This window comes from Lissotriton vulgaris, unplaced genomic scaffold (assembly GCF_964263255.1).
Source record: "Lissotriton vulgaris unplaced genomic scaffold, aLisVul1.2 SCAFFOLD_499, whole genome shotgun sequence".
In the NCBI taxonomy this organism is placed as follows: Eukaryota; Metazoa; Chordata; class Amphibia; order Caudata; family Salamandridae; genus Lissotriton; species Lissotriton vulgaris.
Genome location: NW_028247837.1, coordinates 862,376 through 889,310, shown reverse-complemented (window position 1 = coordinate 889,310; position 26,935 = coordinate 862,376). Strand labels below are relative to the sequence as shown.

At 42.3% G+C, this 26,935-nt stretch overlaps 1 protein-coding gene across 1 annotated transcript in view; it reads left to right on the top strand.

Moving 5' to 3' along the window:
- Nucleotides 1-26,935, top strand: part of PLEKHM1 (pleckstrin homology and RUN domain containing M1) — a 264,142-nt gene that overhangs the window by 145,639 nt on the left and 91,568 nt on the right. The window contains exons 5-8 of the mRNA XM_086949810.1: nucleotides 10,894-11,326; nucleotides 11,698-11,911; nucleotides 16,169-17,059; nucleotides 17,687-17,832. Coding sequence (XP_086805936.1) covers nucleotides 10,894-11,326; nucleotides 11,698-11,911; nucleotides 16,169-17,059; nucleotides 17,687-17,832 — 1,684 coding nt within the window. The remainder of the gene's footprint in view (nucleotides 1-10,893; nucleotides 11,327-11,697; nucleotides 11,912-16,168; nucleotides 17,060-17,686; nucleotides 17,833-26,935) is intronic.

Sequence of the window (26,935 nt, the reverse complement as noted above, 5' to 3'; positions counted from 1 at the left end):
GTTTACTTGTGAAAACCACTTCAATTCCTCATTCGCCTACCGGACCGATGCCAGCTTCCCAGTGACGAGATCAGGAACAAGCACAACAGCGAGTGAGAAAACCACGTGACAACGAGGCTCTCACCCTAACACAGCGCTGTAAAGCCCCTTCCAATCTTTTAGAGAAACTCTTGGAAAGCTGTTGTAAATAGTCCCCAAGCACCGGCTAGGAACCAAATAGCAGAGTTGTCGCGATGTGCTCCCATAGCTGAGAAAATGTCTCTCTTAACTTTGCGAAAAATATTTAAAGAACAGAAAGGTCAAATAGGACGTTTTTTTTCCTCGCAGGAGCATCATAAATATGTCCAGTTGAATTCTACAAAAATCAGGCAGTAAATAAACAGAACTCGAAGTGGCTTGAAATACAAGGGACAAAAACGTTGTTAAGTCACAAGCTCCGTTGTGACACTGCTTCAAAAATAAGTTTCCATAAGGCCAATACTTGCATGCATGACAGTTCGAGTTCCCACTTCAATTAGCCTCTCATTCCTTTCATGCTTGTGCGCTCCAGAAAATGTTTGTTGACAGTTTACTTTTCACTGTTTCAGCCAAGATAAAACATTCACCTTCAGTAATGCTGAGATTCAATGGTTAAATCTTTTATCTTATTAGACACGCTTCCATTAAATAGTTGACAGTCAATTTAAAAGAGCAGACCATTTGTAAAGTGGATGCCTTCCGCCCACTAACGACTTTTAACCCTTAACAGGTGGCAACATCACACACACAGCCCCTGTTTACCTTCTTTTCTTTAAATATTCACAGGTTTCTTTTTGTAGTAAAGGGTTACTTGTCACTTTGAAGGCTTCCGCTTGTTAGATGTTGAAACTCGCCTGTTCATGAGCTGTCCGATGAAAAGGACTCTGGTGGGGCAACAGGCGTGTTCTCTCTCTTGCTTGTCAGGTTGCTCTTTATTAAATTACGCTTCTTTTTTTCTGTAGGTTTCTCGCTTGAGAGATATCTTTGGCTTACTTGCTTTAGAGTAGTTGGATTACATCAGTTAAAAGTGGTAGGTTCGTTGATCCATCGTCACCATAAATAATGTAGTAATGTAGTCCCACGCAGTTGATGTAGTTTAGATGTTTATTTAAGGATAAGTAGATAAGATGGTAAAGCAGCCCCACCAGGAGCATCTAGCATGATGCTCAGCTCAACGTCAACTGTAGACCTCAGCCCACAGAGTGCCAACATTCTCTTGTGCATCATAGCTGCAACATTCTACAGGCTGGACTGGAAGTGGAGACATGTACAACATACACAAGATGTAAGAATACTACACAGACAAAGAGTTCATGTCTCTCGTAGGAGTGATGTGATTTTTGTTGGGTTGATTGTCAATAAAAACCGGATTAGGCAGACCAGGCTTAATGGTTAAGCCAAACTCTGCCTGTTGGATAAGACCTAGAACATTTAATCCCACGTTTGGTCGCATACACTTTACTGTTGATGGCTACTCCAAAGACACTTATTTTAGTCAAGAAATATCCTAACGACTCAATCCTACTGCCTTCAAAAGCTACAGTAAGTATGTCAGGAGGTAACAAATTCTTTGTGGCTCAAAATGTTAGATACTTGTTCTGAGATACAATAGTGATGCGTGCTCCTGTATCAACCAGGAGCTGAATGTGGTTGGTCTCAATGATAACCTTGACTTCAGGATCAGGAACATGTTGCATAATGTACTCATCAGAGCAGTCCTTGACCACCACAACATACTCCTGACTCATGACATCATCATCACAGAGATCATCAGCATTATTGAGAACACATCTTACATTTTTTCTTCTTCCCCCATACAAACTTTGGTAAAGTGACCCATTTTACCACATTGTTGGTTAATAGCAGGGCTATATTTGAAAGAAGAAACATGCATTGATGACCCACACCTATAGCAACTGATTTATAGTTAAACTTTCTGTTAAGTGTAAAGATTCCATCCACCCCTGGTTGGTGTGAAGCTTTTCCCACCTCTGGACATGGTAGATCCCTTAGTATTGTTTTGAACACAAGAAGGAGAAAAAGGAAGTTTACTAGTAACCGCACCAGAAATAATGGAATTGGATACAGCACATTAATTTGCTTTGCATCATCCATAGAGCTTTAAGTGCTCTTGGTGATGTCCACTGCTTCATCTAGGGTGGGGTCTTTGCAAGTGAGCAATTTTTCTTGGATCTTCTTACAGTGACAATGTGCAACGAGTTGATCCCTTACGAGTTGAGATGTAAAGTTGTCAAATTCGCATTTTGCAGCTAGTACTTTTAGAGCTGTAATGAAGGTGTTAATACTTTCATTGGGTTTTGTGTTCTTGTGAAAAATGTAGATCTGTGTACCACGATATTTTTGGTTTTGGTGAAGTGCTTGTCCAATTACATTACTGCCATTTCAAATTCATCACCTTAAGGTGGTTCGTAAAGAAGTAGATGGTCAAACACATTTTGACCTTTAACTCCTAAATGATAGTACATAAGGTTCTTCTTCCTCTCAGGTCTGTATCTTTTGCCCATCAATTGCACCAAAGTGTGCTTTGAAGGATCTGATCCATAGCTTCCATTCAAGGTGTGGTTCTCCAAATTCCTTTAAAAAAGGTGGAGGAGCTGTGACACTACATATCTGTGAAGGAGATGAAGAAGAAAGGAAAAAAGAAGAAAGAGAAAAATAAAGTGAGAAGAATATAAGGTGAAAATCAGGAAGAAGAAAATAAAAATATTGGGGCATGGAAGCAGAATGGCAAGGAAAAGAAAATAGTGTAACAAGATACAAATTCACCAGTGGAGTGATGTAAAAATGAGTGTGTGTATCACAGAAATAACACACTTTAAAGATTCACAAGAAGGGTTGATCTGCATTCCCAATTGAAAACTGTTCTGCAAAACAGAATGTAGATCAAATTATGCAGTTCATGATTTGGCCAGAGGATGACAGCTCCACACTGTGATTCCCTTGTGCAAACGACTGCTGTTAGAAATTTGTAAAGAGACACTTTAAAAGGCTGTGTGTCAGCGAAATTGTAATTATGATCTTGGCATCATTAATTAATGGACACCTAATAACTGTGTGTGTCAGTGTAATAAGGGATAATGTAAAGGATTCCAATGGAGTAGACTTACACAGAGAGAAGTGCTGTACGTATCAGCGAAGCGGCCAAGAATGTATGTGTTGACCCGCAAAGGAAACTGTGCATGTCAACGCAGGAGAGAAAAAAACAAAACTTTCCCTTTTTGAATGAATGTGCTGCCCAGGACGAGCTCCAATAACTAGTTATGCGCGTCGAGATGCTGTGTGCGTCAGCGAGTAAACTGAGGCAGTGAAGCGCGTTGCATGGGGAACAGTGCAACCAAACGTAGACGCTGCGTCTGAAGACGTGAAGCAGACGTCACAAGGGCCGAAGAAAGAATGGACGAGTGGGCCGTGATGAAAGGATCTCTCGAAGAGGAGTGCGAGGTGAGAAATTGCGCTTTTAAAATCAAACGGGCATTTTTGATTACTCGCTTTTACCTGCACATGAATGCCCACAAATATAATAAAATAAGTACATGAGATGGAAATGCCGATCTTCTTGAAATCCCAAAACAGTCACTGAAGAGTTCAATGATACGGAAGTTCAGATCATAATCCCAAAACAGTCACTGAAGAGTTCAATGGCACGAAAAATAAACAGCAGCCGGGGGCAAACAGCGCAGGGCAGGCACTGAAACAAACGAGGGCACGGCTCTCTGTACCTCTGTACCTCTGTACCTCTGTACCTGTTGTAGCAGAAGAGCTTTAGTAAAAAAAAAAGTTTACTCATATATGAGCCGCAGGAGCAAAGGTAGAATGAGTCGTATCCCATCTTCTGTTGCCACTGAAGTAAAGTGGGATGGACACAGCAATTGGTTTCCAGCTGAAGGTTTATTGTGGGGGTTCGGAGAGCCGTCCCAGCTGACACAGCCAAGGCACACACAACAACTGCTCCTGACAGAACATTCAGGGCTTCTGCTAACACTCTAGATGACATCACAGTATCTTCACAGGCCTCTGCCAGTATCACATCACCACATAGGTCCTCCCCAGATGTCTTACACAAGGAACCTCCGACTAGTTTCAGCTTCCTTGGGCATCATCAGCGAGATATAGGTTGAGTTCTATGGCACAGAGGGCGCAAGATCCACATGTGGATACACCCCTCAGACTTGGGGCTACCACTACAACAAACAACTAAGTAATGGAAGGAAAGCGTGAAGGAATCTCACAGTAGGCAAAATAAGATGGACAGTAATGTAACCCAGCATATTGGCTGATCTTAATTAAAGCACTCCACCCATTAATATTTTTGTTTTCTATTATTATACACAAGTTCAATTATTCATTTGTTTGCATACATTCTCACCCAAACTTATGTTCGAGTTCTCTCTTCCTACTACTGAAGAACTGATTTTTTTTAATGCCCTTATAATTCAGAAAATAGCACATGATAAATATTATTTCACCTTGGACATGATAAATATTCAGTAAACAATGTAATAAAATGTTCTCTCCCTCGTATCCAATTACTCATTTTTTGTTGAGTTTCTGTTTTTGTTTTACAATATTTGTATATTTAATTGTGAGACAGAGGGAGCAAATATAAATTGTCTGTTTGTTGCCTTACAACCTATAATGGACTAATGTACTCAAAATAGCTATGCAAGTTACCTTTTTAATTACCATTTCTTCATTTAGCAATATTTCTAGAGCCTTTTGTGGGAGAAATCAAGTTATATTGATCTGGCTAGTTATTAGCCTGGGGCTTGATCGAATTCTGGGATTGTGATTAGTCTTGAGAACATTTAACAGTCTCACACAGATACTGTTGATCTTTAATCCCATTGGCAAGCCTCTTTAGAGATGGGATACAAATCAGGTCCACGCTGATGTGACCTCCCTTCTTTGGCTGAAGATGCTGCCTGTTCAGAGATAGCAAGCTGCCTATGGCTGAATGCTACCATGCTGTAAAATTCTTTTAAGGATACATATTGCATGTGGGGAGGATTAACACAATGGAAAGACAATCTGCTGTTTCCCACAAAAGGATAAGGGACCCCTTCCCATCGCCCCGCCAAAATGAATCCCAAGTAGCCATGTAGGGGAAGTTGTAGTGGGTTCTGCAAGTTTACTAGCTTGAGGAGGATGCCTCATCAAGCTTTAGATATTGTGCATCATTCTAGCTTTGTCTAACTCCCAGGGATGTGGAATTCCTATAGCTCGACGCCCAGGACATATTGTTTGGGGTCAAGGGCAACAAGTTTTAATGTGTATTTTGTTCTTGGGACAAGTAGGCCCAACCCCCTGCAGCACAAACCCTTTGGCTGCCAGTTTGCAGTACCACATTAAGGGTCAGGGAAAGGCACTGCCTGCAGTCAAGTTAATATTTGTGTGCATATGTTAATGCTCTACAAATTTGTATTCATGGTTCATTATTTTAAAGCCTTTATTATTAGGGTGAGCGCTCTAAGAAAATGTAAATTCTGACTGCACTACTGACAGTGATTCCAGTATAAAAATAGGTACACACAGTTTCAAAGTTTAGCAATATGAGGCCCTACAAAATGCTGCCAGAATGCAAATATTTGCAAAAGCATGAAAGCAAGATTGATTCTTTGTTTTCAATATCAAATAACCCCAACAAAATGAAAGTAGGGAAAAACATTTTGCTAAACTGCTGTAACATTTCAGGTACCATTTATTTGCAGCATTATTTAAGTAAAAATTGTTGATGTATGCTAGTAGTTCCCAAAAATATTCATATTGGAAAAACAATGTAACCACTTTCAATAAGATTATGGGAAACATAAAAAAGAAACAAGCATTGGCAAAGCCAGTAGGTCAGAAATTGTTGTTCAGCTTTTTAGTTTTAGCAATGTGTGACTTGTTTTGGCATGGTTTTTGTAAAACCTTATTGATGTGAGAGCTGCCGGGCCCTCACCATTATAACAAATATTGGCAAAAGCAAAAACTGTTTTTGGTCTCAAAAAAGCACACACTGCCACATTAGTTATTGGCACTGAACAAAACTACTTTGAGTGCTGATATGCTCCTTGTGAAAGAGCAGAATGCTGTCACTCACAGTGAAGCCAGCCGATCCGGAGAGAGAATTTTAATAAACCCAAAAGGTTGTGGTTAACGCCAGACCAAAGTAGGGGCCCAAATATTAAAGAAAGTCTCAAAAAGTGCAACCTTAGTATATGTCCTTGCATTAAGTGCAGCTATATGGCTTTTGTACATTCACAAGAATTTACAGACGTAGAGCAAGAAATTGTACTCCTGAGTGTTTGCAACTTCATTTCCCTCCAACCTCTTTTTTTCCAAGCCTGGAAGAAGGTTTAAGTCTGCCATTATCAGAAGTAAATTTCCAACATTTCTCAGTATTAGAAAAAATTAGAGAAGAGTTGTTGAAAACCCTTAAAATATGCAAGTTAGTAGGTTTTCACAGATTCAAAAGGGCATTCCAACCCTGGAACTATTGCTTACTACTACCTTCAGTCCCAGTAGGTAGGTCTGCCAAAACGTGGCAATATAAATGGATTGCTAGTATTCAAACACTACTATGGTATTAGCCCTGGCATAGTTAGAGAGACTATATAAAAGCTCTTATATAATGAAATTGCTGCCATAATGGGTTTGCCGCACTTCATGGCACCAAAGGGACAAGTAGATTTTGTTACAGGAAAAGTAGATTTATGAAGCAACCTGCCCCATGGACAAGTAGATATTTTGATAAATTCCACACCCCTGAACACCATAACACGAGTAATCCTGAGGGCACTCATTACCCAGTAGGGAAATAAAGTGTTCTTTGCACTAGTATCCTTTTTATTCTTCAGATATTGTCTCACTTCTGTCAAGATCTAGATATGATACTGTCAGTGTTTTTGCACAGACCTCAGGTGTACGTCTAAAGAATATAGATGTTGAATGTTAAGAGAGCTTTCTGTTTCTACCTTCAGTGTGTTTACCTTTGGCTGAAAGTGTACTGAAACCACTTGTCTAAGGAGCTTTTATGCCGTTGGTATGACATTACTGCACAGTCTGAACTGGATGCTCATGTGAGTCACTACGAGCGCTGGAGCAGCCTTTGTTTGCCATTTGTTATGTCTGTGGTCATTGAATTGGTTAGCTTTCTCTCCATGCTGAAATATATTATGCGTTCAGATTCCACAGATCATTCCAGTCCTTACGGTTGGTCGTCATGTGATAAACACTTCTAAAGGCTCCCTGCCTATACATCCAGTTTTACTGTAAAGCAAGCTAATGAATGGGAGGGTCTAATTTATAGTTATCTACAAAGTTCTATAACTTCATAAGTGTTTTGAAGTACCCAAAGTTTGCAATATGGATTAAGAAAAAGTGATCTTTTAGTGAGTATAAACACCCTTCTGTGCCCATTATGCTTTGATAGAATTGGATGTTCCTAAATGAACTGATGCAAATGAAGCCATGTTGTGGCTGCGGAAGTGTTTTCTGCATGGTGTACAGTTATGACCTCTGCCCTGCGTGCTCGACCACAAGTATCTAGTATCCCGTCTTTCAGATGTTTGAACTAGGCCTCACCTTATCTAGTGTGTGCGCAAAGGTCTAAGCCTGCCTAGTCTTGGTCCTACCTTGTCTCTTGAGGGACACACCAAACGGACCATTTATAGTGGTGACAGAAATACTGTTCCTGCCAGTTTTCATGCATGCACCTGTGTAATGTGAATGAGAGCCTACCGGCCCATTCACTTAGTTTTGCTACTAATGGTGAACCTGAAATTGTAGCCCCTGGATGTGTTTATTCATGCTTATGCTGTTTGGTATGCATTGTTTGAGTATATTTGGGTAACACAGGCTTGTGGGTTGCCTGATCTGTGTATTATTTCGAGGTGAAGATGAGGTTTCTTTGCCAGACAGTGGAAGCACACTGTTGAAATTCTGTAGTCTGGAGGGAGGGAACCCAGATACTGAAGTGCGGAAAGGGAAGAAAGGCTTCCCCTTAGAAATTCTATTGGGTCCTTTATGTTATAAAGCGCTGCTGAGTATTCTTCCTGATACTGCCATTTGGTGGATGGCAGAGGCGAGCGGTGGCACTGCAGTTTTTGAGTCAGTGGGTGAAAGATCCTTTAAAAGGGGAGGCTCCCTTTGTTTGCCAGTGTGGCTTTGAAATTCACTGCTCACACCTTTTTCTGCTTCTTATAAGGGTGTTCTAGCCTGGAAACGACCCTCCTGTGAAGAGCATCATTCAAGACAAAGTCTGAGGTTGGAGGACAGCCTCCGTAAAACACCTAAAAAGTGAATTGACCCAAAGCAGTTCTGAAAAAGCAGACCGATAATCCATATCCCCTGTCTGATAACTCTGTATAAAAGTGGAAGCTGAACAAGGAGTCCTGCATGAGTGAAAGGGAAAGCGCGAGTCGACACTAAAGTAGGAGCTGACTTTTAGAGGGGACTAGAAGCAGTTGACCCTGGTGCAAGAAACCATCTACCAAAGAATAACTGTGTGACTAGCATGATCAACATAGCGGACCTATCCCAGACTACCTCAGAGGATGGCAATAATTCAGAAGTGTTTAAGCAGTATCTTGTGTAATCCCAAGCATCACAGCCGTATGCACTTGAGAAATCGTGTCCAATTAATTGTCTCGACTGAAACCGAGGTCGACATTGCACGTGGCACCTACTCTGTTCCTTTAATCCCGGACAGCATAATGGTAGCACAGCTATCTGTGTGCTTTTCCGATCACTTCAATAATGAAGGCTGCAAGCATGTGATGCCTGACAAGAGTAACTATGTGAGTGGTCTGTGCCTCCTACACTACATGCTGATCTAGTGCCCGGCAACCAAGCTGATGAAGACCATTATCATATTGCTGCCACTGTGCCCCAAAAAGTGTCAAGAAGTACCTCTTTGGTGCTGGAGCTGCGGAACCGCCTCCAACCTGGCAAGGGGTCATCCTCACAAGACTGAAGACTGCAGAGAATGTGAGGCCAACTGCACAGAGAGGCTGACGGAGACCAGAGGAGGACCAACGCCTAAAGACACCTTGGTGGCCTCATTCATTACACTAAAGTATATTAAAATGAACATTTATTAATTATATGGTAATGAAACTTTCACTGTTTACCACCCACCATTCACTATTCCCCATTAATGTTACCTAGCACAGGTTTAGTGTAAAAGCAGCATTAATTATTACTTTAAAGCAGGATGCAACATGCAAAAATAATAATGCAGACTATTTGTGCAACTTCTTTGTTTCACAAAAGTTATTACAATTCTATGTGATTATGTGTTAAATTCAGGCATGCGCAAAGCAATTTACTTGTTTGTTAGTGTACGTTAGTTTTACTACATCTACTTACTGTTAATACTTAATATGGGGGTATAGATTCAAGCAGGTTTTATTTTGACAAAACCCTGCTCCATCAGTAGGTTGGCTATGTTTATCTTAGTTAGCTGAGAGAAAGGACGGGTAGATGATATGAATGTAAAGAGGCTTTATGATGCCATCATTTTACAATATTTTTTTATTATTCACCCTCTTGGTAAACATAGTTGCCACTATCTTGTTAGTTCTTTTATTAGTTACTATTCATATTGTATGTGCCAGGATAGTGATTTGTATTTAATTAATTATTATGAATGTACTCCTGCTTTACTGGTGTTCTTGAATGTTCCTTTTCATGATGAAAGAGGATTTAGGTTCCACTGGTTATTATTCCTGTGAAATTTCACAGGATTGATCATTACCTAGAATGCATCTCCCTCAAGTAATACTCAGTGGGTTGTCAAGTAATTGCAATTCACTGGAGTTTCTGGCTCATGTTTATGCATTGACTAAGTCCTTAAAGCCAGAGGCTCTGGAAAGTCTGTTTCCAGGCCAGGTTCTGGATAGAAATCCAGAAAACACATCCGTAACACATCTCAGTGATACAGAATTAAATACAAGTTATTTCTTTTTTACTCTAATGAACCCACGACTCTCCTCTTCTGTGTGACATACATTGTTATTTGTTGTTATTGTTACTTGGCATTCGTATAACCCAATTTATCATCACAGCGTTTTTCGAGGGTCGTTGGATGACTTCCCCCCCCCCCCTGAACACTTCAGACATTTCTTTTACAGAACAGATCGTATTCTTATTTAGTTTGCGGAAATGTGTGGTCTGTAGAGTGGCTTCTGCTTATTAGGACTTTGACACTTTTTCACAGGGTGGTCTATAGAAATGAGTACACATCCTGGTTGATTACTTTGTAATGTGGTTTATTTTGAGTCTTTAGCCAAGGCAGAGGAAAATGCAAATAGAAGGCTTTATGGCTCGGTGTCTACAAATATACTAACCTTCCATAACAATATGATCTTTCAACAAGACTCCTTTGATCTTTCCGAAATGCACTACTAGGGGCGTTGGTGGGTGGGAGAGTTTTTCCAAACGTTTTTGGTTTGGTGTGGAAAAATTGAGAAAAGACAGACCGTATGCTCAACTTTCGTAGGGTGTTGCAGATGCACTTATGTTAATAAGGTGACCGTAGCTCTTAGCTGCCTCTCTAGTTAGGTTTTTAGCGTGCCATACATATCTATGATATGATTGATGACCAAGCCTTGTTTCCTCGATACATATCCTTTCATTTAAAAGGTTTTCTAACACAAAGTATTATAGTAATGTGTTTGTTTTTTTGATGCTGGATCTTCTTTCTCCTCCTAATCTATTTAGATGAAAATGGGTTTAAAAAGAACCCTTCAGATGCTTCATACTCTTTCAAGAGAATGATTTTGGAATTTGCAATTCATTAACAATACTAGAAAATCACTTATTAGTGCTTCCCCAATTTAACCTTCCTTCTTCTTGCTCCCCTTTGTTTAGCCCACAAATTGAAATCCATGAAGTGTGCCAACCCTCTAATTCTACAGGAGAGCTATCCAGTGCATCACCGCATATTCCTGATTCTGAGCCACAATGGTCAACAACTTTGTTTACACTTTCCTCACCGCCTCTCCAAACAGATCCTATAGAAGAGATTGGAAGATGTCCGGATCCAGAACCCAGCACAAGTAATGGACTGTTGGTATATGCAGAAACCCCATTAGGAGACGCAAAGAATGAAAGTACAGTGCAATTCACTGCAAACCTGAATTTAGCTAGTGACTGCTACTTGGAAAGCGCCAGTGAAGACAGCAAACCTACGCATAGGAAGCTTTGCAGAACCAGGCCTTTGAAAGTGAAAAGCATTGAGAAACATCGTAAGCAAGAACATTCATGTGACAAGTTGCATACGTCTCCACCTGCAACTATTCCAGTAGGTTAACCAATTTCTTTTCACATTTCCAGATCTTCTATACGTTCATATGTCTAAATGTGTCTACATCTAGATGTATATAGACAGTCAGACATGGAAATATTTCAATGCAAATAATCAGTTGCTAAATGGTTGATACATATGAATCCTTGTAAAATTCTTGCTATCAAATGTAAACAAAGGTATCAAAAAATTCTAAATTCTGTAAGGGCTTCTAAAGCCATGTGCAAACTCATGCTTAACATGCACAATTTGGACATGCATTCTTACATACTCACAGAAACTGTTGCTTTGTGGTATTGTGCATTTGTTTTTGTTTGTTTTTTAGTAGTGTGGTCAATATATAGTCATGTTATGCTTTTCATCCACAGAAAAGCACAAGTTGGATATCTGCAGATGATATACATGTGCCAACTCCGATGGAGCAAACTCAGGAAAGCCTGCCACCGACATCAATGGATGCACCAGCTTTAAATGGCGAAACGTTGTCTCTACTTCATGCGGAGCAGCCAAGTACCCCGGCTCTAAAATCTTCTCCTGGTCAGGAAGGCAAAGGTTTTAGTGTGGTTCATCGCAGGCAAATAGGTAGGTTCCTTTTGAGAACAGGGAGATTAATAGAACTGTTACAGGATTTGATTTATATTATTTTATTTTAGTGCTGCTTTGGAAGGATGTATTTAGGTATGAAGTTTGCATTTTTTACTATACTATTTAGAACTGTGTGAAACATTTTGGACGTTGACTAGAATGCCTGACCATTCTCCTGTTGATACCAGAGTATGTTCTATGCAAACTGGAGTAATAAAAACAAAGCAAACCTTTTCAAAGAAGTACATGACCCTATCACATTTTGATAGTAAGTGGTATGTAATTTCTGTCTGCAGGAGCTATGCTGGTTAGATGTTAGTGTTTTCAGTTTTCGCAGTGACTGCTTTTACTCTGCTGAAGTTTGCTCCTAGCTTGAAGCTCTATTTTCCTCTGACTCACTTGCTTTCATGTCCTTGCCAAATTGCCAACCTTAAACACATTAGCAGAAAAGGGATTGTTCCTCACTGAAGTCCCCAAAGACTCCATCTGACACATTGCCCAAAGCTGGGACCTCACTTAATGCCCACCATGTTCATAATTACCTTGTTATCCCAAGACCTCGTCAAACTGAAACTACCCTTCTCTACCATAACAAGATGATTAATGCAGAGAACAAAGGACACTACACCACCCTTTTACTCACTGACCATTGCAGCAATAACTGTAAGACCCTCTGCCTGGTATCACCCATTTCTTGCAATGAGTAAAGGGTGGCAGCGTTGGTGTAAATCAGTTTGTCATTCTAAAGTTGCTTAGGTATTCTCCCTCGAACCCCCGGCTCTTTATTACTTTGTTCTTAAAAGAACTACATTAACTTCCCTTCAATACTTTTTTTTACTTACTAGGTGAGCCTGTCTGTCTCCTTTACTAATGCATCTTTGGAAAGGCCCCAAAATACATAAGCCACAAAGTAGTGTATGATATAATATTATCATGATCTAAGCTTGTCTGCCCAAAACACCAAATCTGTTAAACATGCTGCATTTTAAATTGCAGCAGACAATGCAGTCCATAGACCTTGAATGGAAGCATCTCATAACCACCTTTGCTGAAGCCATCCCATGTGCCTTTAGAAAGTAACCAGAATCGCCCCTTTTCTAAGTTTGCTACATACTCGCTCGCTCACTCGTAGTGTGAAGTTACAGGTAATATAATAAACTTGCTATATAGAAGTTCATTTGTGTGATTCCTCACCTGATTGTAGCTAGGAGGCTAATTTCCAATGTCCGCTTCATCTACCTACCAATCACAGAATCTCATCAGTTTTCTCTATGAATAGTACATGAATGGCCAGGAGCTTTGTAAAGTTAAGTAGCAAAATAATGGCCCTAGGCCCAAAACATTGGATTGAAATAACTCTTCTAGACTACTGCATTTTGTTTGTCGTTTGTATTACACTCTCCACAGTGTCTAAAAGTAGGATATTAGGTGGGTCTTTGATGTAGGAATTATATTGGTGAGATGCATGGATACATTTTTTTGTCAATCTAGCTAAATGGCCTAGGAAATTTTACTGTGTATGCCTTCAGATACAATTTTCATTAGACACTACCACCAAGAGCTGAACTAATTATGGAACATTGTTTAGAATAGCCTCCCACAGAATTCCATTTACCTATCTCCAAAATATATTCCACCCACTTACAAGACTGCCGCCAAAAGAAATTGTGCCCTATTTCTTTTTCACTGAGAGAATTCTACTGGGCTATAATTGAAGTACAAATACACTTCAAGTTTTATTATATCCTCATTAAGTACATAAGCCAACATTCCCAGCCTACCAGTATTAAACAAGTCACTCTGTAAGTTCCTCCATGGAACTTCCACTCTGCTTCTCAACTCTGTTTGAAAATTCAGATGCCAAATCTGCCTTCTCAAGACTCTAGAATATTTCTTGGTTATAGCTGAACTAGCAGCCCGTCCCGACGTTGTCCGGGTATGAATTGCTGCCGGCCAGTAGTATATTGTTTTGTAGGATTTCGTTTTGATAGCATTTCTTATCTGTGACAGACCTGTGAAGCGCTCCGATTCACAGTGCACTGCTGATGCACTTAAGAGTGCGCGTTCAGTAGTGTGTGAACTCAAGTTTCCCTACTTTATTTTTCCTTGCAATATTATATAGCGCGAACTCGACAACATGGCATGAGCACAATTTACATTACAGAAGAACACATTCATTTGTGTTAGGCCCGGGGATACAAAGCGATTTGCCCGGAATCACAGGATGTTGAGTTGATGCCGAGATTCGAACGTAGCTCCCCTGCTCTAAAGTTCGCAATTCTAGAACTTGTGGCGGGAGGTGTCTAAAAGTGTATGTCGGTGCTGGGCATCAATGAGAGAGACCTGTGCATTTTTCAAATCCGTGGTAAAAAAATATGAGTGTGTTGCTGGAGATGTGGGCCGCCGTACCACCAATGTACTTACCGGGGGAGGGTAAACACCCATTATTCTGCAACTTTCTTTCCGCATACCATCACTCCGCATACTTTCATTACGAAAGTACCATGACTCAGCAATGCCATTATAACGCATGGCATTACATTTTATATGCTTTTACCACGCATACATTTACAACGAAATACGTTGTAAATGCATGAATGGTAAAAGCATGTTTTTTTTAATGTTTGGATAAGGTAAGTATGGGTATAGGGGTATATGTTTTGGGGTACTGAGGTATATGTTTTGGGGTTTTTGAGTATTTAAGGGTTCAGATATAGTTTTGGGTTATGGGGTACAGGGGTAGTTTTAGGGTTTAGGGAAAGGTATGGGTTTTGGGGTACAGGGGTATTTTTAGGGTTCAGGGCTAAGTTTGGGTTTGGGGTATTTCTAGGGTTCAGGGGTAGGTTTGGGTTTTGGGGTACAGGGTTATTTTAAGGGTTCAGGGCTAGGTTTGGGGTACAGAGGTATTTTTAGGGTTCAGGGCTAGGTGTGGGTTTTGGGGTACAGGGGTATTTTAGGGTTCAGGGCTAGGTTTGGATTTTGGGGTACAGGGCTTTTTTTATGGTTCAGGGACAGGTTTGGGTTTTGGGGTACAGGGGTATTTTTAGGGTTCAGAGGTAGGTTTGGGTTTTGGGGTACAGGGGTATTTTAGGGTTCAGGGGTAGGTTTGGGTTTTAGGGTACAGGGGTATTTTTAGGGTTCAGGGCTAGGTTTGGGTTTTGGGGTACAGGGGTATTTTTAGGGTTCAGGGGTTGGTTTGGGTTTTGGGGTACAGGGGTATTTTTAGGGTTCGGGGTTTGGTTTGGGTTTTGAGGTACAGGGGTATTTATAGGGTTCAGGGCTAGGTTTGGGTTTTGGGGTACAGGGGTATTTTTAGGGTGTAGGGTTAGGTTTGGGTTTTGGGGTACAGGGTATATTTATAGGGTTAGGATGGGTTAGTGTTTAAGGGTATTGGGGTATTTTAAGGAGTAAGGGTGGATTGTGATTATGGGGTGCAGGGGTATTTAAACGCAGCAGGGTGGACACCCGTAGCAGGAATGTACAGAACCTGGGAAGAAAAAACAATGAAATAGTGGGCACAACGCTCGCTTTTTTCCCCCCGTAATCCCGCGCCCCGCACACGACCACGCCCCCAGCACACACCCACAGCGTTTGTAACGCCCACAGCACAATGCAGACACGCCCACAAGGGACTACTTAGCTTGCACGGTTCTTTTACCTTTTAAATGTATATGGTGGGCGTCTGCATAGCCTATGTCCTTCTGCTGCAACTGCCCTTTCCAACGCTGTATTGGGTGTTGTGATTGGTGTTGTGATTGGTGCTGTGGTTCCTGAGATTACCCGCCTCAAAGTTTTGGGCTCTCTTTATTATATTAGTATAGATTTTGTCTGAAAATTCTTCTCCCACCCATCTCATTCGACCATTCACTGGTTATTTGAGAACCTTTTTTTGATGTAGTAATTAACTGTAGAACTCTTTAAAAAAGACTACACATCCTGGTTGACCACTTTGTAATGTGGTTTATCTTGAGTCTTTAGTCACAGCAAAGGAAAATGCACCACCAAGAAGGTATAACATTTCTAGTACCACATAGCTCAAAAACACAAAGTTAATGAAATAAAAGTACTATTGTCCTCGGAGATCGTCTAAACACTGCTGTGAATTTTATCAGTAACTTTAAATAGTGAATTATTTTAGGTTTGTGTTTTTGCTAGTAGTAAGTGGTACAGATGTTTAGGTGCAAAGAAGCTAACAGAAGAGATTTCTGATTATCCTGTATGGCAATAATGATGGTTTCATGAATTTTATTTTAGGGCTGAGCAATCCATTTCGAGGACTTCTGATGCTTGGACGCTTGGAGCGGCGAGGAGCTATGGGGATATGGCGAGAGTTCTTCTGTGAATTGTCTCCATTTGAGTTACGCCTTTTGATTAGTGAAGAAGACCGGACCTGCTTTGAGAACTGCTCTCTTCTGCGATGTGAGTCTGTGGGAAAGGTTCACAGTGAAGGGCGGTTTGAGCTACTCTTCTCTGATAAGAAACTATACCTCCGTGCTGCTGGCCCCAATGAAGCCCACGATTGGGTGGATCGTTTGCGAGAAGCTCTGCACAAGTGTCGTCCACAGCACGAAGAGCCATGGGAAATTTTACAGTGTCCCGACCGTTCAGAAATCATGGAGTGTAATGAATCAACTTTGGACCTGAAGATGCCACCGGAGGTAGTTTATGATTGGACCTCACATCTGGCTGCAGAGCAGGATTCTTTTAAGGAATCAATTCTTTACATGAAACAAGGGACAGCCTGGCACAGATTTGTGTTTGCTTTGTCATTAGAGGCCTTACAATGCTTCACAGTAGAAGAAGACAAAAAGGTGCTCTTCTGTAGCTATGGTATAGAAACTATCCGGGATATAATTCCAGACACAAGCCTTGGAGGCCCGGCCTTTTTCCGCGTCCTTACCTCAAAGGCATCCTTAAAACTGCAGGCAGAAAGTGCTGCTGAAGCCAAGTCTTGGCGAGAGATGATTCGATGTGCGTTAGAGTCATACTTCGAGTCAACAAATGGTGCCTTGATAAATGGATTTGATAGGGATGAGACCTCCCAGTCAGTTTTAAAATTGTCTAAAAAAGAACGTAACCTGCTTCAGTTTCTGACTACAATCCCCACAGAGAAAGGACTGGATTCACAGAACTTCAAGTGTGCAGGTAGAGAGTTCTCCTTCCTCCTTTATTGTCATTTAAGCTGGTCAATTTTCTGGTCACAACATATTTTGTGCACAGCTTTTAATTTTCTGTGGAGGTCATTGGAAATGGGTCTCTTATTCCCAATAAATTGTCAGATTGCAACCATTTTATGAAAATGTTTGTCTTAAGCAATATACATTTTACGATGTTCGTTGTTCTAAATGTACCTGCATCTTATTTGTTACAGTGTTACATAATAGAGTAATATACTTGCATACGCTTTATGAAATCTCTTAATGTTGTAGTATTCCAGTTTAATCATACAATGATTCAGACATTGTTAGGGCTTCCTAGATGTCAGAGGGTTACAAGAATGAGGTGATATAAGGGAATGTGCAGCTCTTTTTTCCTATGCTCTCTGTTGAACCCTATCCAAATATGGTCTGAAAAGACTTTTTGATACACTCCGTATTTCTCCAGTGGTAGCAAAGCCCATCACCAAGCTTGCTGTTTAGCAGTGAATCTTAAAGCATGGCAACAATGTCTAGAATGGTTTTCTACTATAATAGGAACAGCTAGTCTTTATTAGTAATGTTCCACACGCCCTAACGTCTTGGAGTTTTACGTATGTCTTGTCTTGTTTTTTAGCATGCCCCAAGCAGATTGGATTTTCCTTTGGGAAATGTAAACTGTGTGCCTTCTCTGGTCTGTACTACTGTGACAGATGTCATCAGGATGAGGACTCAGTCATTCCATCTAGGATCATCCACAACTGGGACCTGACGAAGCGAGCAGTGAGTACTCTTGCGTTAGTTGTCTTTATCAATAAATACTTTTGTTATTATAACACCAAGATTATGGACTTCTGACTGCATGGCAATTAATAGGAGAAGGTTTATTATGTATAGGTAGGCATCATGTCTGATTTTTAAAAACGTTTAGAGGCATTTTCTAATAAAGTTCAAGCATTCTGTCTCTCTGGGTCACTTAGCTGTGCACTGAATGGGGCTGGAGTTTATTAGAATGCGGTTTTGCACAGTTTAAGTAGGAGAGAATTGGTGCTTAAATTCTATGTTCGAGTGATAGCTTGGTACTGTGATATCTGAGTTAGTGACATGCATTTTAAAGAGGAGGTCAAAGTTGATGGTGAATCTACGCGAGTTTTATTTTGTATTGTCATGGGTCAGTTATATGTGCTGATGCCTGATGTATATAATCAGGTAAGATGAAATTAATGTTTTTTTTCCCCTTAGGGTGGGGTAATTTATTTTCCTCTTATTTTTTCTGATGACTAGTTGGTAAGTGATGAGACGTTGATTGTTCTATTGACACCAGTTTTGTGTTTGTGTAGCAGTAGGGAGGTGGTGATCTATTTTACGTGTCAACATTGTGTGAAGGAGGCATTTACTTTGTTGAGGATTGATGTAGGTGCTTCTCTGTTAAATTATTTTAGGATGGTAAAAGGGGGATGTCTTTATAGATAGTTTCTTTAAAAGCTCAGAGACCTCCATTTGGAAATGTTTCAAAGCTGAGCCATTTGGATAGGGTGCGACGAATATGGGAGATATAGTATGGCGGTTACTGCAGTTATTGATGTGTTGTTGGGTTTTATCTGATCTTGTCAGTTTATTGTTGAAAATAATTAATGATAGTGTGACATTTCTGTATCGACTGAGATGTGGGCACATTCAGAATAGATTGTAGGCAGAGTTGGTCTCCTTTGAGTCTTCAGTGATGATGGATTCATAGTACAGACATAACCATGTTTTATTCATGCGGGAAAAAGGTATTTTTAGTTCCAAGCATTCATATCCTTGTTTAAAGATGAAGTGATTGCTGCCCCGAGTTCTTTGGTTTAATTTGATGTTGAAGGTTTTGGGTTTATGGATCATGATGTCATTAGAGTATAGATGTTGGCTTTCAGACTTCTGTTGAGAGAGTCTTTGAATGAGTTATTGGATATTGGTTGCATAGTATTTAGTTTGAGTTAATCTGGTTTGAGTTTGTTGATAAGGTAATCTTCAAAGGAACATTATTGGTTAATGGGGAAGTAGATGGCGAAGTGCTTGGTCAAATCCATTTGTGTTGGATGCAGGCATTGGGGAGGTGCCATGTAGGTGGAGATAATGTTCAGTGTTGCAGAGGTTGTGTATGAATTCCCTGATATATTGTTGTGTGTTAAGTTGGTCAAGGAGAACAGCTTTTATTCTTAGTGGATGTGTTGCTTGGGATTCTGAGGTGTATTACGTAGATGTTGGTGTGTCCCTGGATGTGTTAGTGAGGATGTTGATGATTACTTGCCTGCCTCCTTGAACGTTCTTCAGTCAACATGGTCAATTCCTTGTTGATTTTTAGACAACAGAAGGCAGGCTTTACCTCCTACCCTAGGCAGAACAGGTGCAGTGCATGGGGGTGGCTGGGAGGAGAAGGCACTAGCAACAAGCAAAAAGGTAGAATAATATTTGTATAATACTTTTAAATACAATTGAGGTGCTAGTCACCTAATCGGGGTTTTCAGAAAATCTTCTTTTATGGAGAGATGTTCCATAAAATGAGTAAGAGTAATCAGTCAATCAGATCGTTGGGCAAATTCTTCTTTATTGATGCACCTTCTCTTTCATTTCTTGGTCTGGTTTCAGAATTGCCTTTTTGAGAGAGGAAATTACAACTGTACCAATATGGCCAACAACATTGGTGAAAGAATATTTTTTGCTACTACTGTTGCGTCCTTGACTTACTTTCTATTCACCTCCCATAGGAAAGTCTTTGAGAGCTGGTATTTCTAGGGTGACCACCGGACTCCAGTCCTGAACTTTCCATCTACAAATCATTATTTTCAGATGTGAGTCTAATTGGTTCCGTGAAACCGAAACAAGACTACAACACCTATAGTGGATTAGGTTATCACACAAAACTCCAAACTGGGAATGCTGTCTATAACGACCTTGAGATAGGTGGGCACCCTAGGCCTGTTCCACTAGGTTCAAAGTCTGAGTTTCCAGAATACCGCACGTTTGAAATGTAGAATGAAACTAACCAAGTAAGACATCCAAAGCAGGTCGCGGGCGTGCATCATCAAAAGTATTTAGTGAGCAGGAGATCCTTTCAGTCAAAAATAATGTGTCCACTTCCTCAGGCAAAGGTGGGGGAAGAGCAGTTGAGCCTTATCCGGCTAGCTATACCACCCCTGCTGTATACCTAGCTTAAAGAGCCCAACTGCCCTGTTGAATATCCATCTCAAAATTAGGGATTTAGCTCCTTCCTCGCTGTCAGTATGGAACTACAGGGTTCCCTGTATAATGCGTTAAGGGGCCCTGATACTCCGATATGTCACAGATATTCCTATTCTTGAGGCGAAATAGGAGACTCCCTTGCTCGCCAGGGTCTGCAGAAACTCACATAACACCTGCATCCACACATTCGAATATGTGACGTTTTTCCGCAAACATTTACCCCGCATACCATCACTCCGCAATTATTACACCGCAAATACAATCACCCCGCAAATTATAACAACGCAAACTTTTACAACGACTATGCCTTTACCACTCATGCCACTACAGCGCAAAGGCATGCATGTTAAAGGTATACTCATTGTAAAAGTTTTAAAGGTAAGTGAGAGTACCCTACCCTACACCCTGATGTAGTACCCCTGCACAATCCACCCTAGACACAGTCCTTTTCCTATATTTACACTACCTAGCACGACCCCCCAACACTACTATAAACCACTTTTATAACCCTACACAAACACTACAACACTACCTTAATACACTACCCCTGCACGACCCTACACTACACAAACACAACATCACTACCCTACACTACACAAACACTACCCTAAAACACTACCCCCAGCATGACCCTACACTACAACACTACTCTAAACCCTAAAACACTAACCCCAGCATGACCCTACACTACACAAACACTATAACACTACCCTAAAACACTACCCCCAGCATGACCAAACACTACAACATTACCCTAAAACACTACCCCCAGCATGACCCTACACTACACAAACACTACAACACTACCCTAAAACACTACCCCCAGCATGACCCTACACTACGCAAACACTACAACACTACCCTAAACCCTAAAACACTAACCCCAGCATGACCCTACACTACACAGACACTACAACACTACCCTAAAACACTACCCCCAGCATGACCCTACACTACGCAAACACTACAACACTACCCTAAACCCTAAAACACTAACCCCAGCATGACCCTACACTACACACACTACAACACTACCCTAAAACACTACCCCCAGCATGACCAAACACTACAACATTACCCTAAAACACTACCCCCAGCATGACCCTACACAAACACTACAACACTACCCTGAACCACAAAACACTACCCCTGCATGTCCCTACACTAAACAAACACTACAACACTACATTAAACCCTATAACACTACCCCCAGCACGACCCTACACAACACAACCACCACAACACTACACTACACTACAAAATCAATACCACAGCACGACCCCCCCACCCCTAAAAATGTAAACCAAACCCCCTTACCTCTCTCTCTCGTCGTGGTTCCACTCTCCTCCTGGTTCCATCTTCATGAATTCTGTTTTTTTTTCACAACGCAAGTGCATTTACCATACATGCCTTTATAAAGTAATTAGTTGTAAAGGCATCCGTGGTAAATGCACACGCATTGTGAAAAAATACGGAGTGATGGTATGCTGGGTCAAAGACCTTGCGGAGTAATGGTATGCGGACTCAGTCTGCGGAAAGAAAGATTCGGAATAAACGTAGATTACCACACATTTACACACACACCAACCCAAGTGTAGAAGCGATTTTATTTTTAAAAAAATCAGACCTCTCGAATTTGTCATTTCCTTTATTCCCAGTACAAGGTTCATACTGGCTATTATGTAAGCTTGTGTATGAAAAGAGGCATTCACTTTGAACTTGGATGAGAATGTGTGCCAGTGCTCCAAGAACTATACAAAGCAGTGATGGATGGAATGCTTGAATTAATCTCAGCCACTGGTAATCACTCGGGTCTCATCCCAATCCATCATTATTTTGCACACTATGCTACCTTAGTTTGGGCCCAGCTTTATGCAAATCTGTCTTGACCATGCTCCAGTAGGAACAGTCAAGGCCGAACTGCGAGGCCAGGTCCTCCGTGTATCGGAACACAACAACCCAGAACCTGTTTTGCCCTAGTTTCAAGCCTGGCACAGTTTTAGTCCTAGACCTGGTTTGAAAGAGAAATAGATCAATTCCCTTTATGGTCTATTTGTCAACTTATTTCCTGAACTAGTTTAAACAATGTGACAGCTCATAGTGCTCAATACATTAATCACAATAAGGAAAAGAAAATGTGCAACTCCCTGTAGTTAAGTTCACCATGTATTTTATTCTAAATGGTGAAATCGTTGTTGATGGACATGGTAGTCTTCTGACTTAAGGGGCACGCCTCCTTGCAACAGTGGTAAGCATCCTGGGGTCTGCTTTGTGTGGCTTTCTCATTTTCAACTCAAATTCAAGATGTTGCCTCATTGTTTTTACTAGTTTCAGCTACAAAATTTTATTTTTATTTTTCCATTTGATTGTTAGAAAACGGCGGTCCAGCCCGTTATTTTATCGGGAACTCCTTTTACCTGGGACTTTCTTGCTATCCTGTCAGTCAACTTGAAGAATTGCAGAATGTGGCAGTGCGTCTGCTTTTCCAATCTGCTCCTTCCTTGTCTACATGTCTTTTATTGATTTCGCTCCGCAGGCTAACAGTAGAAAGATGAATTACTGTAAGGACCATTGCTCCTATCATTGGGTCTTTTATTATAAGGGTCCATTTATCTCGAACATAAACTCAAGATAAAACTCTTTTGCAGTATTTGCGTTCTTCTTCAGAACACTTTCTTTCTGTTTCTCTGATATGTAGGCCCAGATTTGGAGGTCTCTCCTTTTTTTTGCTGGAATCTAAGATCTGGAAGGACCTTCCTTCCTCTATATGGAAGGAAACAAATATTTCAGCTTTGTATGAAAAAGTAAAAAAAAATATACCCACTTGTTTTTATAGGCTTATGAGTTCTTTCTTATTTTAGCGTTTTCTAAAATTCCCATAACTGACTTCCGCAAAGCACCAGGGCACCCTTTTTGGCTATTTGCATGCTTTTCAAAACCTACCAACCAATCAATCACCCATTCAAGAAAAAAATACACGTGAGTAAGCTCCGAACTCTCGCAGAGGATGGTTGGTGGTAGCTGGGGGCATCCACAGTTTGTCACTGGGAACATGATGCCTGAGATATTGTGCCACAACTGAATACCCATCAGAAAAAAGGGGAAATGATACATGTCTATGGGTATTTGTGCACAGAGACCCTGCTCTGTGACAAAGCCGCAACCGTAGACAAGGTCTGCACAAAAGCACTAAAGTCCAGGTAATTATTGAGCGTACTCTGTGTAAAAAAAAATGCTTAACATTACAGACTTAAATGTTCTGCCAGGAGATGGTGTTCATCACAATTCGTGTGCTAGTTGGTTACTCATGCCACATCATAAAATGTCATCAGGATTACTGGCTTCAAATGTCAAAATAGAGCCAGTGTATACTAGGGTGAGGCCTTTACCGATGGGCTGCTCATGTATGCTCCTTGCACTGCCTTGTAATGTACTGCGCTAGTCTCTCGTTTATGACCTGGAGATGTAGATCAGTTGCAGTTTGGGTGTGCTTCGCAGTTGTTCTTTGAGAAAATATAACATGGGCATCAAAGTTACACACTGTATTGCTCTGGGTGTGAAATCCAGGCATAATTTTGTGTGCAAGTCACTGACGCTCTGGGATTGCAACTTGGCATTGCCCTGAGTTTGCTAGTCAATGAAGCCCTATGCGTGCTGCTCGTTTATGCCCTTATCGTGGATTTGTTAATGCCCTTTGTATTCAGCCCATTTATGCCATACTTCTTCAACCTGATGTTATCCTAGGCAATGCCCATAATGAGCAGTGCAAGTATTCGTATGGCAAAGTTCTATCCTGGGTGTCCATCAAAATCATGCTCTATTTGTGCAGTGCATTGATGCCCTGCATGTGGCAGCTGAGTGACGGCCTGCATGTGCAGCTGTGTGCTGTGCTGTGAGTGCAGCTCATTTACGCTTTTGGTGTGCGCTTGCTGATACTCTTGACGTGCAGCACACTGCAGCTCATTGATACCCTGGTTGCGCTGAGCCAATATGCTCTGGGTTTGTAGCTCACTGATGCTTTGGTTTTGAACTCATTGAAGTAAGTTCGAACATGGACCTGCTCCGAATGTGAAGCTCACTGATGCCCTCGATGCACAGCTCAGTGATATCTTGGGTGTGCAAAAGCAAAATGTCCAGGAAGGAATCATTTCAATATGATTTCAATGTTATATGTGTCACAAACGTAAACACTTAGTTATAGTGACCATAGGGATTCAATAACAACACTCCAACTGTATCAAAAATATACATTGTTTTAATTTTCAATGAATGAGTAGCTTTTTTTTTTTTTTTGGAGATAAAAGTCTGGCAACAAAAATACTACCAAAATGATTACAGGAGGTATTATGGTAGTGCAAAGAACACCTTTCGCATATAATGTGGACAAACAATGGAACCACATACAGGTGAATTAACACAATGAAATTCACAAATTATATTCAGGTGAATTTACAGTTTTTTAGCAGAAAAGGCGTTGTGCGTCGACGTTTCGGTCCTAGTTGGTCAAACCGATCCTTAGGACCATCTCCAGGACAGAATAGTTGCACAGGAATATATGTCCCTTTACTAGGACCAACTGATAATGTTCAGAACACGCCAGACTGGTCGGTATCCGAAAGCCACCATACAACTTGAGCGGCAAAAAACAACCGGCAGTACTCGGCCCGTGCTACTCCCGATACGAAGTCTGGGAATCACCTTGGGTGTGCAGCGCAGTTGTGCCGGTGGTATGCAGGTCTGTGATCTTTTGAGTGAGCAGCATAATTATGTCCTGGGTTTGAAGCACGGTTATGTCCTGGGTGTCTAGGAAAACTAGGTTCTGGGTGTGCAGCTCAGAGATGCCTTGTCTGTGTGGAGCTCAGGGATGACTTGCATGTGTGGAGCTCAGAGATGCCTTGCCTGTGTGTAGCTCAGAGATGCCTTGCCTGTGTGGAGCTCAGGGATGCCTTGCCTGTGTGGTGCGACGGGATGCCTTGCCTGTGTGGAGCTCAGGGATGCCTTGCCTGTGTGGCGCTCAGGGATGCCTTGCCTGTGTAGAGCTCAGGGATGCCTTGCCTGTGTAGAGCTCAGGGATGCCTTGCCTGTGTAGAGCTCAGGGATGCCTTGCCTGTGTAGAGCTCAGGGATGCCTTGCCTGTGTAGAGCTCAGGGATGCCTTGCCTGTGTGGAGCTCAGGGATGCCTGCCTGTGTGGAGCTCAGGGATGCCTTGCCTGTGTGGAGCTCAGGGATGCCTTGCCTGTGTGGAGCTCAGGGATGCCTTGCCTGTGTGGAGCTCTGGGATGCCTTGCCTGTGTGGAGCTCAGGGATGCCTTGCCTGTGTGGCGCTCAGGGATGCCTTGCCTGTGTGGCGCTCAGGGATGCCTTGCCTGTGTGGCGCTCAGGGATGCCTTGCCTGTGTAGAGCTCAGGGATGCCTTGCCTGTGTAGAGCTCAGGGATGCCTTGCCTGTGTAGAGCTCAGGGATGCCTTGCCTGTGTAGAGCTCAGGGATGCCTTGCCTGTGTGGAGCTCAGGGATGCCTTGCCTGTGTGGAGCTCAGGGATGCCTTGCCTGTGTGGAGCTCAGGGATGCCTTGCCTGTGTGGAGCTCAGGGATGCCTTGCCTGTGTGGAGCTCAGGGATGCCTTGCCTGTGTGGAGCTCAGGGATGCCTTGCCTGTGTGGAGCTCAGGGATGCCTTGCCTGTGTGGAGCTCAGGGATGCCTTGCCTGTGTGGAGCTCAGGGATGCCTTGCCTGTGTGGAGCTCAGGGATGCCTTGCCTGTGTGGAGCTCAGGGATGCCTTGCCTGTGTGGAGCTCAGGGATGCCTTGCCTGTGTGGAGCTCAGGGATGCCTTGCCTGTGTGGAGCTCGTGGATGCCTTGCCTGTGTGGAGCTCAGGGATGCCTTGCCTGTGTGGAGCTCAGGGATGCCTTACCTGTGTGGAGCTCTGCGATGAGCTGCATGTGTGGAGCGCAGAGATGCCCTTCACGTGTGGAGCTCTGGGATGCCTTGCCTGTGTGGAGCTCAGGGATGCCCTGCACGTGTGGAGCTCAGTGATGCCCTGCACGTGTGGAGCTCAGTGATGCCCTGCACGTGTGGAGCTCAGTGATGCCCTGCAAGTGTGGAGCTCAGTGATGCCCTGCAAGTGTGGAGCTCAGTGATGCCCTGCACGTGTGGAGCTTAGTGATGCCCTGCACGTGTGGAGCTTAGTGATGCCCTGCACGTGTGGAGCTTAGTGATGCCCTGCATGTGCGCAGCTCAGGGATGCTGTGCACGTTTGCAGCACAGCAATGTCCTGCATGTGCGCAGCACAGCCCTGATGTTTATTGGTGAGATCAGTGATGCCTTTCACAGGCGGGAGAAGAGGATCAGCGATGCCTTTTGTGCGTGGGGCGGGGGGGTGGGGAGATCAGCAATGCCTTGTTTACGCAGGGTGGGTGGGAAGAAAAAGGCGATGCCTTTCACGCACGGGGTGGATCAACGATGATTTTCGCGTGGGGGGGGGGGGGGGGGGGGGGGGGGGGGGGGATCAGCGATGCCGCACACGCACTCGCTCTCGCACGAATATGAATAAGATCAGGAGCGACCACAACCAAGTGATCCTAGCTGTCCTGGCACAGAAAGTATGGTATCCTGAACTAAATGGCATGAGCACCTGTCCTTCATTCAGGTTGCCTATTCGGAAGG